Raw genomic sequence first — 15,972 nt, 5'->3', positions numbered from 1 at the left:
AATTCAAATTTAAGAATGCTCCAAGTTCTATAGAATAGCATCCATGGTGTTGGTATATTCTTATTCGATTTTCTTTCTTAGAACCGACATGATTTATTCATCAATAGAAGAGTGAAACCTGCGTCAGCGTTTTTCTTAAAAGGAGGCAAAAGATTTACATCATCCATTAATTTAATTAAAAGAAGAGAATTGTTACGTAATTAACGAAAAGCGAGCGAAAACTGTCACAAATTGCCGAGTGGCTCACATAAGATACCTCATGCACAACACTAAGTGGAAGGCCTTGTCGAGGTAACACATCGATGTCAACGTCATCACTTCTCCCCGAGCAAGCGCTATCACCACCCGTCCCATTCCCATGAGCAAGCGACTCCAAATTCGCCATAGTCCATCACCAACTTACTCCACACTATAAAGGCCATGCTGAGTCACATGATGGTCCATGCCAAAGACTCGGCCACTGAAAATCCGTCGGAGAGCTGTAAAGGGAACTATGCAAGGCTGACGCCACTGGAAATCATCGAACAATTCACCTGTTGTTGTCATCGTCGCCATTGGGGCCCCACCACCACAGCTCCGACTTCACAACAATAAACAACATGAGGAAATCCCGCGGGCATGCTGGAGAATACTCAACTACCTCTACCCTTGTCGCGACCCCGACAACTCTCACCCCTGTTGAGGTTGTCATAGGAGCCCCGATGCCAACAGTCGTCTTCCACCAGTCCTGCTTCCCGATTCTTAGATCCAAAGACGACGCCCAAGGAGGAATACAATGCCATAGCGTCATCATCGTATGATCACACGGATCTAGGGTTTCCCTGAAGCTGCGAATGTTGTAGCATGGAGTATCACCTCGATGGTGTCAACAATAGGGAAACATCGCTCGAAAGTGTTAACAGCATTGGCTCCGGACACGACCGAGGACAATACTTTCTACCGGATGTATCTCCCAAACCACACAGACCACACATCAGCATACCCACCAACGAGGCCCTGCCGCCAAATCCTATCGGATCAAGCCCTCCCCCCAACTCCTCACCAGGCAGCTGCTTAGGTAAAGCCGATGAACGACCACTCTATTGTCACTTGCCGACCGCACGCCGGCACATGAACCACGCCACCGATGACCTCAACTCGTTCAGATCCGCGGGCACTGCACCCTGCCCCGGCCACGGCTGAGCACTACCGAGCCGCCCGCACTCGTGCCCGATGTCCCTGGCCAGAACTCAGGGTAGGCAGAAAAAAAAAACGACCAAAAAACGCACCGAAGAAACCTGAAACCGATCGAACTTCAGTTTGACGCTGAATTATGGAAAACTGAATTTAATAATTCAGTGATATCGGTTTGCATCCTCGTCACACTGTCTTGACGGTAAACACCGAACTGCAGGCTGAAGAAGCGAGCGAGTGAGGCCGGAAGCCCAGCAAGCAAGTGGCTCAACAGGCCGACACACATCGTACTGGATCGTACTGCCCCGAGCCCCTCCCAGATTCCCCCAATGGCCCAATCGTAAAACCTAGCTGCCGCCCCTGATTTTCCCACACACGACTCATCTCTCCCTCTCTCTTGCTTGTGCGCCGCCACAAGCCTCCGGCCGCGGCTCGCCGGCCTCCTGCCGTCGGTGCCCTCCCTCGACAACGCCGGCCGCCGCCCTCGGTGAGCTCCTCTTTTACTTTCGTGCATCTTTTTTTTTTGACCGATTTTACTCTCTTTTTTTTGAGGGTAGACCGATTTTACTCGTGCGTGTGCTGGCTGCCGCTGCTCTCTTTTTTTTGAGCGGGCTGCCGCTGCTCGAGCTCCCTCTTTTAGGCTCAAATGGGCCGGCCGCTAAGAGCCCTACAAGAAACCCAGGTGCCGCTAATGGGCCCAGGCGCTAATCCACCCGGGATGTCGACCCAATCTCAAACCCTCTTCTCTTCTTCCTCCCCAATCCACCGCTCTGCTCTTGTCCCCCGCGGCTCCTCCTCCTCCTCCCCTCCTCAGGTGCGAATCCTCTCCTCTCCTCTCTTCCCCGCAGATTCCCGCGGCAAATGGCTTCAGCTCCTCTCTGTTTTGCTCCAGACCTCGGGGCAGCTTTCTCGGCGGCCGGCGGGCAGACATGGGCGGCGGCGGCGGGGAAGACAAGCCCTTCAATTTCCTCCAGATCCTCTGCGGTGCGTCGCCTCCTCCTACTCCTCCTCCAGCGGCTGCAGTACAAGCTCGCCCCGCTTTCTGCAGCCTTCCTCGCAGTCACGGATGAAGGGGACTCATTATGCGTGCTGTTTTTTTCTTTCCTGCTCGCCTGCAGAGGGCGTCATAGCCGGAGGCGCCGCCGGGGTCGTGGTGGAGACGGCGCTCTACCCCATCGACACCATCAAGACCAGGCTTCAGGTCAGCCGCCTCTTACATAATCGAGTATTTGGTCTCAAGATGTGCAGTTCAGTCTCCGATTTTGCTTGTTGGCAATGCAATGGCCAGTCAATCAGACCCCAGAGCCTGCTCCCAACCAACGGGCTATTTTACACTCAATTCCCAGCAGTTAGTACGTACTTGCTTAAGGATGCCATTGTCTGACGGCCCGTCATATGTTGTACTACCTGCACTGGTTGCCATGTCTGAACCTGGCACAAATCTCTGCTCCCAATATCGCGAAACCACAAAAAACGAAAACTAGCAAGGTTGAATGGGACATGCCGCGACATTCAATCACCGTATTCAGATTCAAAGCGAAAGATGACGAGTGTAACCTAACTGTGGTGTTGGAAATTTGTTGCGGCGTGGTTGGGGCCTGCGATGGAGGAATAAGGGCTTGGATGCGCTTGCTGCCATTGCTCGTTCCTCTTCTTGCAAAAGGACTTGAATTTGGGCAGATTAACACTCTGAATCCACCCATCAACGTCCACAGTTGCAGGGTAATTGATCCAGTATCACCCTACACATGTTAGACAGTAGCAAATATGACCCAAACAATAACAGGTGCAACCTTACAATTAAGAATAAAAAGGTGCTTCAGACTTGCTTGGATTCTGAAATCTGAACTATCAGCTTCAAAGCTGATTTCTATCTCCCCGCCAATATAACACTTCATTGTTTTCGTCTATAAAAAGGCTTCGAAGATTCTTATGGCCTATGCACCTTTCAAATAATTATGACAAAAACGATAATGTGTTAAATTGGCGGGGAGATAGAATACTTTAGTAGTCTACTAGTAATTCAGTTCCGGTTGACCTTGTAAAACAGTGTGCAGGGCATTTCTCTATTGCCATATATAATACACACTCGATTATGCAAGGGTTACACGGCTAACATGAATGTTTGCTACTATTGTCCAAGTGCTCACTCACTAACTAATAAAACTATGCCCTTCATTTATAGTGTCAGTATATTTTTTTCTTGTTCACTATTTAGTCTCGCTATGAGAAGTCTTATTCTTTTCTAAATGTTAATGGCTTACAGGTAATGGACAATTCCAGCACACATATTTTGTCTGACTTCCTTTTTTATATCTGCAGGCTGCTCGAGCTGGAAGTCAAATTCAATGGAAAGGCCTGTATTCCGGATTGGGTGGAAATCTTGTCGGTGTTCTCCCGTGAGTCTACATCATGTTAAACAGTTACAGTAGTATATCATTCTCTTCACATTGCACCACAACTTCTCATAAATTGTGCGTATCCATTGTTCATGAGATGAAATTACTGCCATAATTGCTTCCAGTATATACTGTTGTCATTTTCTTGAGCTGCTTTTAAATTATTGCAGGGCTTCTGCTCTGTTTGTGGGAATATACGAACCAACTAAACGGAAGCTACTGGACATGTTTCCTGAAAATTTGAGTGCTGTTGCTCATCTTGTAAGTCCATACACACTTTATGTTGCACTAGCTGATTGCTGTAGGCACTCTCTTTTTCACTTTGTAATGTTTGCACTAGCAAGCTTGTCGACGGCCCTTATAATGCATTCTTACTCCCTTAAGCATGTTGCTTTATGCCAGCCTTTTTTTTTCTGAATGAGGATGCTACAGACTGCAGGTGCTGTTGGAGGGTTGGGTGCTTCTCTCATTCGTGTCCCCACAGAGGTCAGTATCTTTTTTGTTTTTCTATTTTCTGTTCATTAAGTGTTGTTTGTCATAAGAAATTGATTGCTTTGCATTCAGGTGGTCAAACAAAGGATGCAAACTGGTCAGTTCAGGACTGCGCCTGATGCTGTTCGTCTCATAGTTGCCAAGGAAGGATTTAGAGGTCTTTTTGCTGTATGTATCTTCTGAGCTCTTAGTTGGTGAACAATCTATTGACCAATATTAGATTTAAGTTTTCCTTGCTATTTCATGTATCAGGAGAAATATAATTATTTGAATCCATTCATTTTTCCCTAAAGTATGTATGGACAATTATTAATTTGGTTGTTAAGAAAATGCGGTCACATGATACATATCATCATCTTATCCATTCTAACACTAGATTATTTTTGTTTGCAGGGTTATGGTTCATTTTTACTTCGAGATCTTCCATTTGACGCCATTCAATTCTGCATATACGAGCAACTTCGAATTGGTTACAAGCTTATGGTACTTAGTCCAGCACTGCTGATATACTAACCATACCTACTATTCATTCTTAGCTACTCCCATGAACACGTATGCTCTTATTTCTATGCCTGAGAACACTTCCAGTCTTGAATTCTTGATATGGGATTGAGAACTCACACCTTCCTAGATTTTGTACCTTTGATGAACAATGTTCAGTTAAAAATCATGTCATAGATTTGGGGACATGATTGTTTCGTCATAACTGCCATAGATTTTGGACACATTCTGATGCCAGTGACATGATTATCTAAAATGTATATATGCTTTCTGTTTTCATCAAATCCTATCGACATGCATTACAATGTCGCTTGATTAGTGCCCCGTGGAGCAGTAATTTCTGTTAACTGTTCTCCAAATTTATCTTGAACTGAAATTTTCATGGACCTATTCAGGCAAAGAGGGAGCTGAAGGATCCAGAGAATGCACTAATTGGTGCTTTTGCTGGTAAAACCAAATTTCCCAATTTATTTTTTCAAGTTACATTCTTAACTCTTATTGTATTTGCTTTCCCACTTTTCCTGCTCTTATATCCCCCATTGGCCTAAGACTACTATCTTATATCATTTCTGCTAGGTGCGATTACTGGCGCTATAACGACCCCCCTCGATGTTCTGAAGACAAGGTTGATGGTTCAGGTGGATCCTCCCCCCTTTAAATGGAACATTCCACACCAAAATCCGCTTTTACATAATTGAGTACTGACCCACTGGTTCCAACTTCCATTGCAGGGGCAAACGAAGCAATACTCCGGAATCGTAAGCTGTGCTAAGACGATCTTGAGAGAGGAAGGTCCCGGGGCATTCTTGAAGGTATAGAACCACTGATATAGCTTTTATTTGTGTGTGAGAGAAAAGCAGTTTAAACTCTTTAAAAATACCCTATTGGATAATCTAATGCTAAGCACAATGCTTCTTATGATTTTGACGATGCTTGCAGGGCATCGAGCCGCGAGTTCTGTGGATCGGCATCGGCGGGTCCATCTTCTTCGGCGTGCTGGAGAAGACCAAGTCGGTGCTCGCTGAGAGGAGCAGCCGCAAGGCTGCGCTGGTAGAGAAGGACGAGTGAACCAACCAACCCACCAAGCAATTGTGCATCCTATGCTGAACACCACACTATTGCCCTTCACCTGAAGTTTTGCTCCAATTTTATGTGCTGGGCCTTGCGTTTCTTCTTCCAGAACTATAAGTCATACAATCAGTTTCAAGAGTTTGTTTTGACGTCGGCGATGGTTATGATCCTGTATGAGTCCCTGTAAACATTACTCCTTTAATAAAGTTTAGCAGATTGTTCTTCAAAAAAGACTGTCTTTTATCTGAAGAAGGGCCTGCTGTGCCACTCATGTTGATTCTGGATAGTCTTTGTCAATTTTGATCTTTACTCTACCATTCATTATTGCATTCACAGAGACTGCTTAATTATCACACTTGCTCTCTTTGCACAAACCACTGTTATTCAACAACAACATATCAGGAGTCATCCTGATGGAGTGTGGAAATCCAGACATGGCCAACCATCCCCAGGACCGGCATGACTAACCTACCTACAGGAAGGAACGCATGCGAGGGCGCACGATGGACTGCGCGCCGTCGACATAGATGGTGGTGCCTGTCATGAAGCGGGAGTCGTCGCCGACCAGGTACAGCACCGTGGAAGCGAGGTCCTTCTCTGGGTCCAGCCACCGCCGCAGCGGCATCACCTCCCTGGTCGCCTTCTCGGCCTTCTCCTCCCCAACAGAGACAGGGAACTTGTCCCCCAGGTGGAGGCCACGGCAGACGGCATTCACCCTGATCTTGTGCTTGCCGAGCTCCATCGCCGATAGCTGAAAAAACAAAGAACATCATGGTCATGTACGCATTCAGGATTTCCGTGATTAATCATTCAGGCTTTTTTGGTAACAGGAAAGAAGGCTTACTCTGACGAGCTGGTGAACGGCGCCTAAACTTGTGCCATATGCCGCCGCCCCCGGATACAATCCTCTCTCGGCGCCGATGATCTGGGTCAAGCACACCACGGAACCGCCGGACTGCGCATCCCGGAACCGCTTCGCCATCGCCTTTATCAGAAGCCAGGGTGTGATTACATTGACTTTCATGGTCTTGTTGTACTCATCTTCAGTCACGCTGAGGCAGTCTTGCACTTCCCCTGCTCTTACAGTGAAGCAAACATTTCATGGTCAAAGAGGTCCATGGGTGAAATTAGTGGACGATAAGCTGACCGAAAGATTCAGACAACATTTGGGTTGGTGATTAGTCGGGCTTGGGCATGTGTAAAAGATTTCTGTCAGATGGAAAATCGGGCATGTGTATCACTGTCTGTCAGTAATATGTGCATACCCTCGTAGGAGCAGTAGTTGACGAGGGCGTCGAGCCCGCCGTCCCCGAAGCAGCGCCACGCCGCCTCCACCGCGGCGCCGACGGCCGCCTCGTCGCAGGCCGCGAGGTCCAGTCCCACCACCGCGACGGCCGCCGCCCCTCCGGCCGCGCTGCGCCGCGCCTCCTCCGCCGTCGCGGCCAGGGCGCCCTCGTCGCCCACCAGGACCAGCCTGTGCGCGCGCGCGCTTAGATTCAGAACCGAGCAACAGGAAGAAGAAGGGGAACGGCGGCGAGGTGAGAGGGAGTACCTGCAGCCGTGCCTGGCTAGGCCGACGGCGACCCCCCGCGAGACGGCGTCGCCGCCGCCGTTGCAGGCGAGCAGCACCCGCTTCGCGTAGGCTGCGTCGGCGGCCATCCCCTTTCCCCTTCTTCTTCTTCTTCCCGGCAGCAGCGACCAACCGTGTCAAGTGCGTCGTCGCCTTGCTGCGTGCGTGACACGTGAGAGTTATAACAAGACAAAATTTACCCAGTCATCATCTTCAATATCGGGCCACGCCATACACGTTGGCGTTAAATTTTTTACGAATCTGATAAGTATCAAACATTCGGTACAAGTACGTGCTCTGAATGACTTTCAGCTGCAAATTTAATGATGTGAGGATGACAACTTTAATTGTCAAGCATAATAACTTTTGTGCTTAAGGAGCTTGCACCTAACTTGCCATCCTCTTGTCAACTTATGACCTGCTCGGATGCTCTCCAGCTCCACGCGTCACCAGCTCCATGCGTAGAGCGATGCCAAACGGCCCAGGTCCGCGAAGCCAGCTTTAGGAAGCCCAGCCCTCCCGCATTGCAATTTCGTGGAGCAGCGGAAGCGTAGCTTCTCCAAACGACGAAGAATGAGTTGAATGAATTTACATGAGAATATTATTCCGAAGTGATTTGTGTACCGCTTCGATTAGAGAAAACACTCCCAAGCAAACCAGTGACCTCACGACCCCAGTGTCAGACTAGCCCGTGCCTCTCCTCTCTGGCCCATGCTGACGGAGCAGAAGCAGCCGCTGCTGCCGAACGCTTCGCCACTCCCGTGCGAAGCTGGCTTGGCTGGCTGGCCGAGAAGCTAGCCAATTTGGGAAGCCAGAGAACTTTCGAACGTGGCCTAAAGTTGCCATGAAAAATGTCCGGGCGGGTTTTCATGTGCCCGTACCGAACATTTAGTACTTATCATTTTTGAAAATTTATGATGTCCTCGTCACCTCGTGAACGAACCGTTTTCCACGTGCCACGTGTCCTCTATAGCTTGCCGTCATGCTCTCTGGTGGCCCTCCCTTTCTATCATTTTTCTTATACGGCGACCGTCTTCCTCTTTATGACCGGACGTGCGAATATTTGCCTCAATGTTTTCATCTCTTCTCCCATTCGATGAGGCATTAATGCCAGCGGCAATCTTCTCCTCGTCCTATGGCGAAGCAGGCACGATCTAAACATATCCATTGAGGTGGCAGCGGCATGGATTGGAAAATGAAAAGCAATCATGAGAGTCAGTGTTAGCTTTTGTTCTCCGTATATTAGTTCCCTCCCAATTTCCATACACTCCCTTCTCTAATAAGATGGTAAAAGTGAGGGACCAATTGCAGAACGCACAGCTAGTGTCCACGCCACCATGCATGAATGGGATCGCTCGATACTTAAGGCGCCCCATCGGCGGTTAAAGGAGCTCAAGGCGGAGTTGGAGTTGCTGCGGTCCGGCCCTCTCACTGACGAGTCGGGAGACAGGCAGCGAGTTTTGCTAATGGAGATAGAAGAAAATCTGTAGAAGAAAGAGATCTACTGGGTTCAACGCAGCCGCGCAAACTGGCTTAAATTCGGTGATCGGAATACTAATTTCTTTCATGATTCTGGCGTATGGAGAGAGGACAATGAAGCTATGCGTACCTTGATTAGTGAGTACTTTCAACATCTTTTTTCTGCAGAAGTTGATGTACCAGCGATGAATGTAATTAATAAAGTTAAACGGTGTGTTACGGATTATATGAACGACTCTTTTATGGCACCGTACACAGAAGAGGAGGTTAGGAAGGCCCTTTTCAGTATAGGTGATTTGAAAACACCGGGACCAGACGGATTACATGCTATCTTCTATAAAAAGTTTTGGCACTTGCTCGGAGGAGATCTAACGAAGGAGGTGCTAACGGCTGTCAATACAGGTACAATCCCGGAAGGTTGGAACTCCACTACTATTGTTTTGATACTCAAAGTGGACAACCCAGAGAAAATCACCCAATTCAGGCCTATCAGCTTATGTAATGTGGTATATAAGGTGATCTCAAAAATGCTCACGGCACGTCTAAAGGTATTTCTTCCAGATATTATCAGTGAGACTCAGAGCGTGTTTGTTCCAGGGCGCATTATCACTGATAACGTTATAGTGGCATATGAGTGTTTACATACGATGAAGAAAAGAAAGAAGGGGAAGTTTGGAACATGTGCGATCAAGCTAGATATGCACAAAGCATACGACCGAGTTGAGTGGGTATTTTTGGAGGCCATGTTGACTAAGTTGGGATTTCATGCTCAATGGATTCAAATGGTCATGTCTTGCGTAAGATCGGTTGAGTATAAGGACTGTCTGCTCTTATTACCCATGAGGAGGAGGCTGGTAACTTGAATGGTGTGCAGGTGTGTAGAGACTCCCCAAAAATATCTCATTTACTTTTTGCTGATGATTCTCTTATTCTTATGAGAGCAGATGCCCAAAATGCAAACACCCTGCGTGGAATATTAGATGTGTATTGTTCAGCCTCGGGCCAATTGGTGAGTGAAGCAAAATGCTCTATATTCTTCAGTCCTAACACAAATGTCGAGGTGAAGGCAGAAGTGTGCCAAACTCTGAACATCATGACTGAGTCTATATCAGACAAATATTTGGGTCTACCATCCATGGTAGGGGTGGACCGTGTTGATTGTTTTAAACACATTATAGAAAGAATTCAAGCAATGGTGAATGGATGGAAAGAGAGAACTCTCTCATATGGAGGTAAAGAGGCTTTGCTGAAAGCGGTGGCCCAAGCCATCCCAACTTATGCGATGAGTGTATTTAAATTCCCAAAGAAAATTTTGGTGGGGTGATGAGGAGAACCAACGAAGGATGCATTGGTTTGCTTGGTGGAAGATGTGTATTCCAAAGGAGAGAGGATGTATGGGATTCCGGGATATTCATAGTTTTAATCTGGCAATGTTGGCAAAACAGTGTTGGAGACTAATTGAGAACTTTGGTTCCTTATGTGCACGTGTTCTAAGAGCAAGGTACTACCCTACAGGAGACCTTTTGAACTGTCAATTGAAGAAGGGGTCGTCTTATGTGTGGCAAAGCATTTGGTCCGGCATTCAAACTTTTAAGAAGGGCTATATTTGGAGAGTAGGCAATGGAGACAAGATTAATATATGGGATGATTGCTGGATCCCAAACAGTGCTTCCAAGAAAATATTAACAGTAAGGGGGAACCATGTACTTACTAAAGTGAATGAGTTGATTGACCCAACTACAGGAGAATGGGATGAGATGTTAATCTGGGAGAACTTCTGGCATATCGATGCAGAGCGCATATTACAAATTCCGTTGTTTCATGTGGAGACGGAGGACTATGTTGCATGGCACCTCACAAAGAGCGGAGTATTTTCAGTGCGATCTGCCTACTACAAGCAATGGGAAGTCAACTATGATACCGAGGAAAGCGGTCTGGCCAGCTATTCCATGGCGCCCCACCTAGTCTGGAGGAATTTGTGGAGTTTGAAAGTACCAGCAAAAGTTAAAATTTTTATCTGGAGATGCTTGCACAACGCCATTCCATGTCGGAGTACCCTGATGAATCGCCATGTTGGGACTGTTTCCCAATGCCCATTTTGTCCAGATGGGGCGGAGGACTTATCTCATATGTTGTTCAAGTGTGCAAGATCGCAGGCAGTATGGGAGGCTCTGGGAATCGCACCTGATATTACTTTCGCTAGAATGACTGGTCGGTCAGGTTCGGCGGTCCTAGGTTTTATTCTCTGCGATGGTTCTTATCAGCGATGCTACTCTGGAGTGGTTGAATTACCAGAGCTTATATCGATAGCATGCTGGTTTTTATGGTGGCAAAGAAGACAGTTTGTGCGAGGCGAAGATATATTGACACCAGGAAGAACAACACCTGCCGTGGTTGCCCTAGCGCTGAACTATGTTCGTGGAACCGAAGTTAAAATCGCACCCAAGATAAATAAGTGCCCGGCGTTTCTCGCGGGGCAGCTAATTCTAAATGTGGATGCATCATTCACAGAGGACGACTATGCAGGATCATGTGGAGCTGTTATCCGTGATCACCGGGGGTCCTTTATAGCGGCATCCACAGCGAGATTAGAACATGTAGCTGATGTGTTTACGGCAGAAGCGGCAGCTTTGCTCGAAGGATTGAAGCTAGCAAGGGATACGGGATGCTATAACTTGGTGGTGAGATCAGACAATACCACGGTGGTGGATGCACTAAACCACAATGGAGGTTATTCTATGGTGGCAGCGCCGGTCATTGATGAATGTCGAAGTAATCTAGTAGATTTCGGGAAGGTTACTCTTGAGCATTGTATTAGAGAGTCAAACTTTGTAGCTCTTAAGCTGGCTAGATGGGTACTTGTTAACAATCCATCTCTTTGGATTGATGTCCCGCCTGATTTTATTGTGAAATTGCTAGCAGACGATGTATCTATCATTTGATTAATAAAGTAAGCCTTCCCATAAAAAAAAGATGGTGAAAGTGAGGGAAAATCCTTTATGTAAGTCGTCTGGAAAAAAATTTGGTTAGGTCGATTTTCCGGGTCATCAGATTAAGGATCCAACTGTCAACCTTCTTTCTTCTTCCTCTAGTTTTCTTCCTCCTCAATCGTTCCTTCTCACAGAAAATCGACTTACCCAAACTATAAATTAAGTCAACTTACATGTAGCTACCATGGAAAGTTAGACTCTAACGCCCAAGTCCAATCCCCCCTAATTCTCATCGCCTCCAATCAAACATGTCACTTTATATCTTAAAACCCTTAACATTCCATTCCCCTTATCTAGTTAGCTCCAACCAAATATGGTTTTGCTGTTATTAAATAATATAATGTTCTCGTCATCTCATGAATGACTGTTTTGCACTTGGCATTTGAGACTTGCATTTTTTTTCCATCCCCAGGAGCTCTGTGCCCTGCTCTCTGGCGGCTCCTATTCCTCTCGAGCTCTTTATCCGGTGCCCCCTTCCTTCTACGACTGAATGTTTGACACCGCCTGATGTCACCATCTCTCCTCCATCGGAGGGACGACGACGAGGGAGCAATCCACTCCCCCTTCTTGTTCTTTTTTTTGGCCAAGTAGGCACGATCTAGACACATCAATTGAGGTGGTGGGGACTCTGATTGCAAATGAAAGGGAGGCACGCTGATTAGGGTTAACTTTTATGGAATCGAATAGGCCATTGTAGACATCGATATAGTAGAACCCATCAAATTAGGCTTCGTCGACCAGGTTACCTGTCGACGTTGGTCACACATCGGAGACGGATTTCTACCCCGGGCCTATCACGTACGAACTTTAACACCACACATGCATCTATGATGGGTCCGGCACCCATTTGCAATTTATTCAACTTGCTTTGGTATTATAGCAGTAAGACAATGATCCTCGCATGATGATCACCACATGAAAAATCATAATAACATTCGGTGAAATTCCTTTTAACTACTCCGATAGTTTGTTACATTTGGAAGAAAATTCAACCAAGCATGCATGCGGCTGTGCTAATTACATCCAGAACGCTTGAGCCTCAAAATTCTTATTATGACTGAACACCTTGTAATAGCGAGGTGTCCGGCAAGCCGTGGCCACCGGCTCACCGTCCTCGCCACGCTCGACACGGAAACTGGTGAGCCGGAGGAGACACTCCACCTCCTCTTCCTTCTCGTACCAATAATGGTTGACCCACACCACCTTCTTCTCCTTCTCCTTCTCCTTCTTGGGTCGTAGGCGCTCCATGATGCAGTACTCGCTGCCACCATCGCTCGCCACCATGGGCACGAGCTTGGCATCAGCGTGCCTCCAGCCTGCCGCGACATCCTCATCCAGGCGGAACAGCTGCTCCCTGCCGACCTTCCACTCGGCCGGGTGGGAAGTGACGTCGCCGATGCAGAGGCGTCCGTCCGTCACGCGGGGGCCATACATGTCGCCTTCGTCGTTGACTAAGTGGAGCCCGAGCCACGCGCCCAGCTCGCCGTCGTAGTGGGCGTGGCCGTGGGCCGGCAGCTGCCAGTCCCCGCGCCGTGTCCACTCGCTCGTCGCCGTGCTGAACGAGAAGGTAGCTGCTCCCAGATGGTACTCTTTCGTGTCCGCGGCTCTCACGGACACGAAGATCTCGTGCACCTGCTCGTGCGGCGGCGCGTGCGCCGTGTACGCCGTGATGTAGTCGGCGCAGAACGGGAGGGCCGGGAGAGTCGGGTTGGCGTTCCAGCACCACCGCGGGTAGTGGAACAGTGGCTGCCAACCTGTCCACCCGCCGACGTCGTCGTGGCCGTCCCGCAGGCAGTGAAGGTTCCCGCCGGTGTTCCACGCGTACGGCTTCCACGCCGGACTGGACTTGGACTCGAGCATGTACAGTCTGTTCCCGACGGCCATGGCTGCCTTGTGGCCGTCCGGCAGGAGGCCGTTTGGGAGCTGGGGCGTGACGACCGTCGCCGCCGTCTTGGTGTCGTAGACGAGGAGGGCGCCTAGCTCGTCGAGCCAACAGTCTTCTAAGACGGAAGGGGTGCCTATGGCCACGATGCTGCTGCCCACGGCGGCGAACTGCGCGCGCTCTCCGACGGTTGCAAGCACGACACGCAGGAGCGGAGGGTCCGGGAGGGGCCGCGCACCGCCGCCGTCCAGATCGTCCTCGGCGCCAAGGTCCAGCTTGTGGATTCCGTAGCCGTCCTTGTGGTCGTCGAGCACCACGTACAGATGCCGCTTCGTCGCGACCTTGGCATGCGAGTCGCCATCGGAGTTGGAGCTGGAGGCGTAGCCTCGTGAGCCGATCGGGCCGTCTCTGTCGAGAGCGGCCGTCAGGTGGCTCGCCCGGGGGCGGTTAACTGGCCGGAGACGGGACAGGATGAGGGAGTGACATCGGCGGGGGAGCGCTCGCCACGCCAAAGACATTGTGCGCCGACCGAAGCCTAGGGTTTGGTTTGGGAAGACCAACGTAGAAAATGGATAGATGGCTCGATCCATCCAACCCTCCTCGTAAGTCTTGTGAGGCCCGGATGACCGTTGATCTCAATCATCAAAACTTACTGCATGCATGCGATCCCACCTCGCACTTCAAAAATAATATTCGATAGAAATAATAGATACATCTTCTACGAGGAGGATTACAATTTCATTAGGAGGTTCCTCAAGCCAATCAAAAGTAGGAGAAGCCAACCTAGCTAGCCAGTTCATGTGCTAACATATTTGCTTCTCTATTACAATCGAACTTAGAAATAGGAAAACCACACACAAAATAATAACAAATAGTCAAAAACCACCATCGCCGTGCTTGTAGAACACACTCCGCTCTTCATGGTGTTGATGACTTTCAGGTTGTCTGAGTAAGACGATTACATTCCACCCTTTGCGCAAGAGACAAACCGAATATGAGGGCCAAAGCTTCAGCTGTCACGACATCTGCACAACAATCTTAGTTCCTATTCCCCCGAATGAGTTTGCCTTTATCATCCTCGAGAACCGCCCTGTCCGTGCACCAAAGTTGATCATGGTCAAAAAGGATGTATCAACATTGAGTTTTACAAAAAAAAAACGGTGGACGACTCCCCAGCCTCCTTTTTTATTGTCACTCTTGGAGATGAACCAATAACAAAATTTGTTATAAGGTCGTGAATCCCCATAGAGATCTAAGATGCACTTTGGATTGCTTCCTCATGAACCAGTTTGCGTTTTTTTCACCACCAATATCAGGTAGTAATGGCTATCAACTCTCGAACATTATGAATCTCCACAGAGGACAAATCCTAGTCCGCCATGAGAAGAAAAAACGCCAGGACCGCCTCACCCGCACGATCAACTTCATATGTTCTCATAATAGTTTCATCCAAACCTAGTATTTTCCAAATTTCTTTTGCTTTGTGACAGAAAAATAACCCATGACTTGTGTCTTCTGGATCTGAAGAGCAAGCATGACATTGATGGGAGACTTTGATATGCATGTTTGCAAACATGGGAGTGTATACCATGCAATGTACGCCAAATAAAAATTTCCACCTTTGTCGGACATTAGAGCTTCCATATCTTCTGCCAAATTGTATTGATCATAGTTCTTCACAATCCATTGGTTTATGGAACTTCCCCCCCCCCCCCCCCCCCCCCCATGTTGATGATCCCACTCCACAAACTATGTTGACCGAACTGAAAACATACCGTTTTCGTATAACTCCATGCAAAAAAATCCGGCATATCATGTTGGGAAAGGGGGGTAGCAAGGACACATTGTGCATTAATGGACACCTAGCACTGGCCCTTTTATTGAAAAAAAATCAGAGACACTATTCTAAGTGACCCTTCTGACGGGTGTTAAAATTAAGGACACGGAAAATAAAAGCCCAAAATAAACCACAGAAAAGATCAGCACCCCTGCCATAGCCGAAAAGTAAAATTGAGCATTTCCGGCACCTAGCGGCAGATCGCTAGCCGCTCGTCCTATCTAAAGATTAGTGTAACATTGTGCAATATAAAAAGTTAGTCATTTTGCTTTAACAATACACATCTATCAAACATGTCAATACGGTACGCGAGGTCCTACTAGAGTCAGCTTTTAGTCAGATGGTACAGGGTTGGCATGCATGCGCTGCCATTCTATCTCTTCTCTCTTCCAAACTAGATCATCCATTTATTTCACGTTTAGTAACTTCAATCATTCATATCTCATAAAAAATTTGCAATTCCAAAACTTTTTATATAGTTGAACTCATGTCGCAAATACCTTTAAAACAAGACCGATTTTAGATACATTTTAAATCAGTTTGAAATTCATGAAACATATTTCACATAAACATATCTA

The 15,972-nt window shown here is 47.8% G+C and overlaps 2 protein-coding genes across 2 annotated transcripts; one reads left to right on the top strand and one right to left on the bottom strand.

Annotated features, from left to right (window-relative positions):
• Positions 1 to 1,831: 1,831 nt before the first annotated feature.
• Positions 1,832 to 5,888, top strand: LOC125553156 (S-adenosylmethionine carrier 1, chloroplastic/mitochondrial). The gene is made up of 12 exons (XM_048716939.2): positions 1,832 to 1,987; positions 2,066 to 2,157; positions 2,292 to 2,374; positions 3,496 to 3,572; positions 3,743 to 3,833; positions 4,005 to 4,058; positions 4,137 to 4,232; positions 4,458 to 4,547; positions 4,961 to 5,012; positions 5,142 to 5,203; positions 5,297 to 5,377; positions 5,505 to 5,888. The coding sequence occupies exons 2-12, from the start codon at positions 2,103 to 2,105 to the stop codon at positions 5,631 to 5,633; spliced, it is 870 nt and encodes a 289-aa protein (XP_048572896.1). The 5' UTR covers positions 1,832 to 1,987; positions 2,066 to 2,102; the 3' UTR covers positions 5,634 to 5,888.
• A 95-nt stretch (positions 5,889 to 5,983) lies between these two features.
• On the bottom strand, positions 5,984 to 7,414 carry LOC125553157 (NAD(P)-binding Rossmann-fold superfamily protein). The gene is made up of 4 exons (XM_048716940.2): positions 7,189 to 7,414; positions 6,902 to 7,110; positions 6,481 to 6,710; positions 5,984 to 6,387 (listed from the first exon to the last, which is right to left on the bottom strand). Exons 1-4 carry the CDS (start codon positions 7,293 to 7,295, stop codon positions 6,109 to 6,111), a joined length of 825 nt encoding a protein of 274 aa, XP_048572897.1. The 5' UTR covers positions 7,296 to 7,414; the 3' UTR covers positions 5,984 to 6,108.
• Positions 7,415 to 15,972: the final 8,558 nt, after the last annotated feature.

This window comes from Triticum urartu, chromosome 4A (genome assembly GCF_056163025.1).
Source record: "Triticum urartu cultivar PI428250 chromosome 4A, HENAU_Tu73, whole genome shotgun sequence".
NCBI lineage: Eukaryota > Viridiplantae > Streptophyta > Magnoliopsida > Poales > Poaceae > Triticum > Triticum urartu.
The sequence above is the reverse complement of the archived record's forward strand: the minus strand, read 5'-3'. Positions and strand labels throughout refer to the sequence as shown.

Coding starts and splice junctions, on each gene's coding strand:
- LOC125553156 (XM_048716939.2), top strand. CDS start 2,103: ATGGGCGGCGGCGGCGGGGAAGACAAGCCCTTCAATTTCCTCCAGATC. Junction 3,834..4,004: donor TGAGTGCTGTTGCTCATCTT/GTAAGTCCATAC, acceptor AGGATGCTACAG/ACTGCAGGTGCTGTTGGAGG. Junction 4,233..4,457: donor GATTTAGAGGTCTTTTTGCT/GTATGTATCTTC, acceptor TTTTGTTTGCAG/GGTTATGGTTCATTTTTACT.
- LOC125553157 (XM_048716940.2), bottom strand. CDS start 7,295: ATGGCCGCCGACGCAGCCTACGCGAAGCGGGTGCTGCTCGCCTGCAAC. Junction 7,111..7,188: donor CTAGCCAGGCACGGCTGCAG/GTACTCCCTCTC, acceptor GCGCGCGCACAG/GCTGGTCCTGGTGGGCGACG. Junction 6,711..6,901: donor CAACTACTGCTCCTACGAGG/GTATGCACATAT, acceptor CTGTAAGAGCAG/GGGAAGTGCAAGACTGCCTC.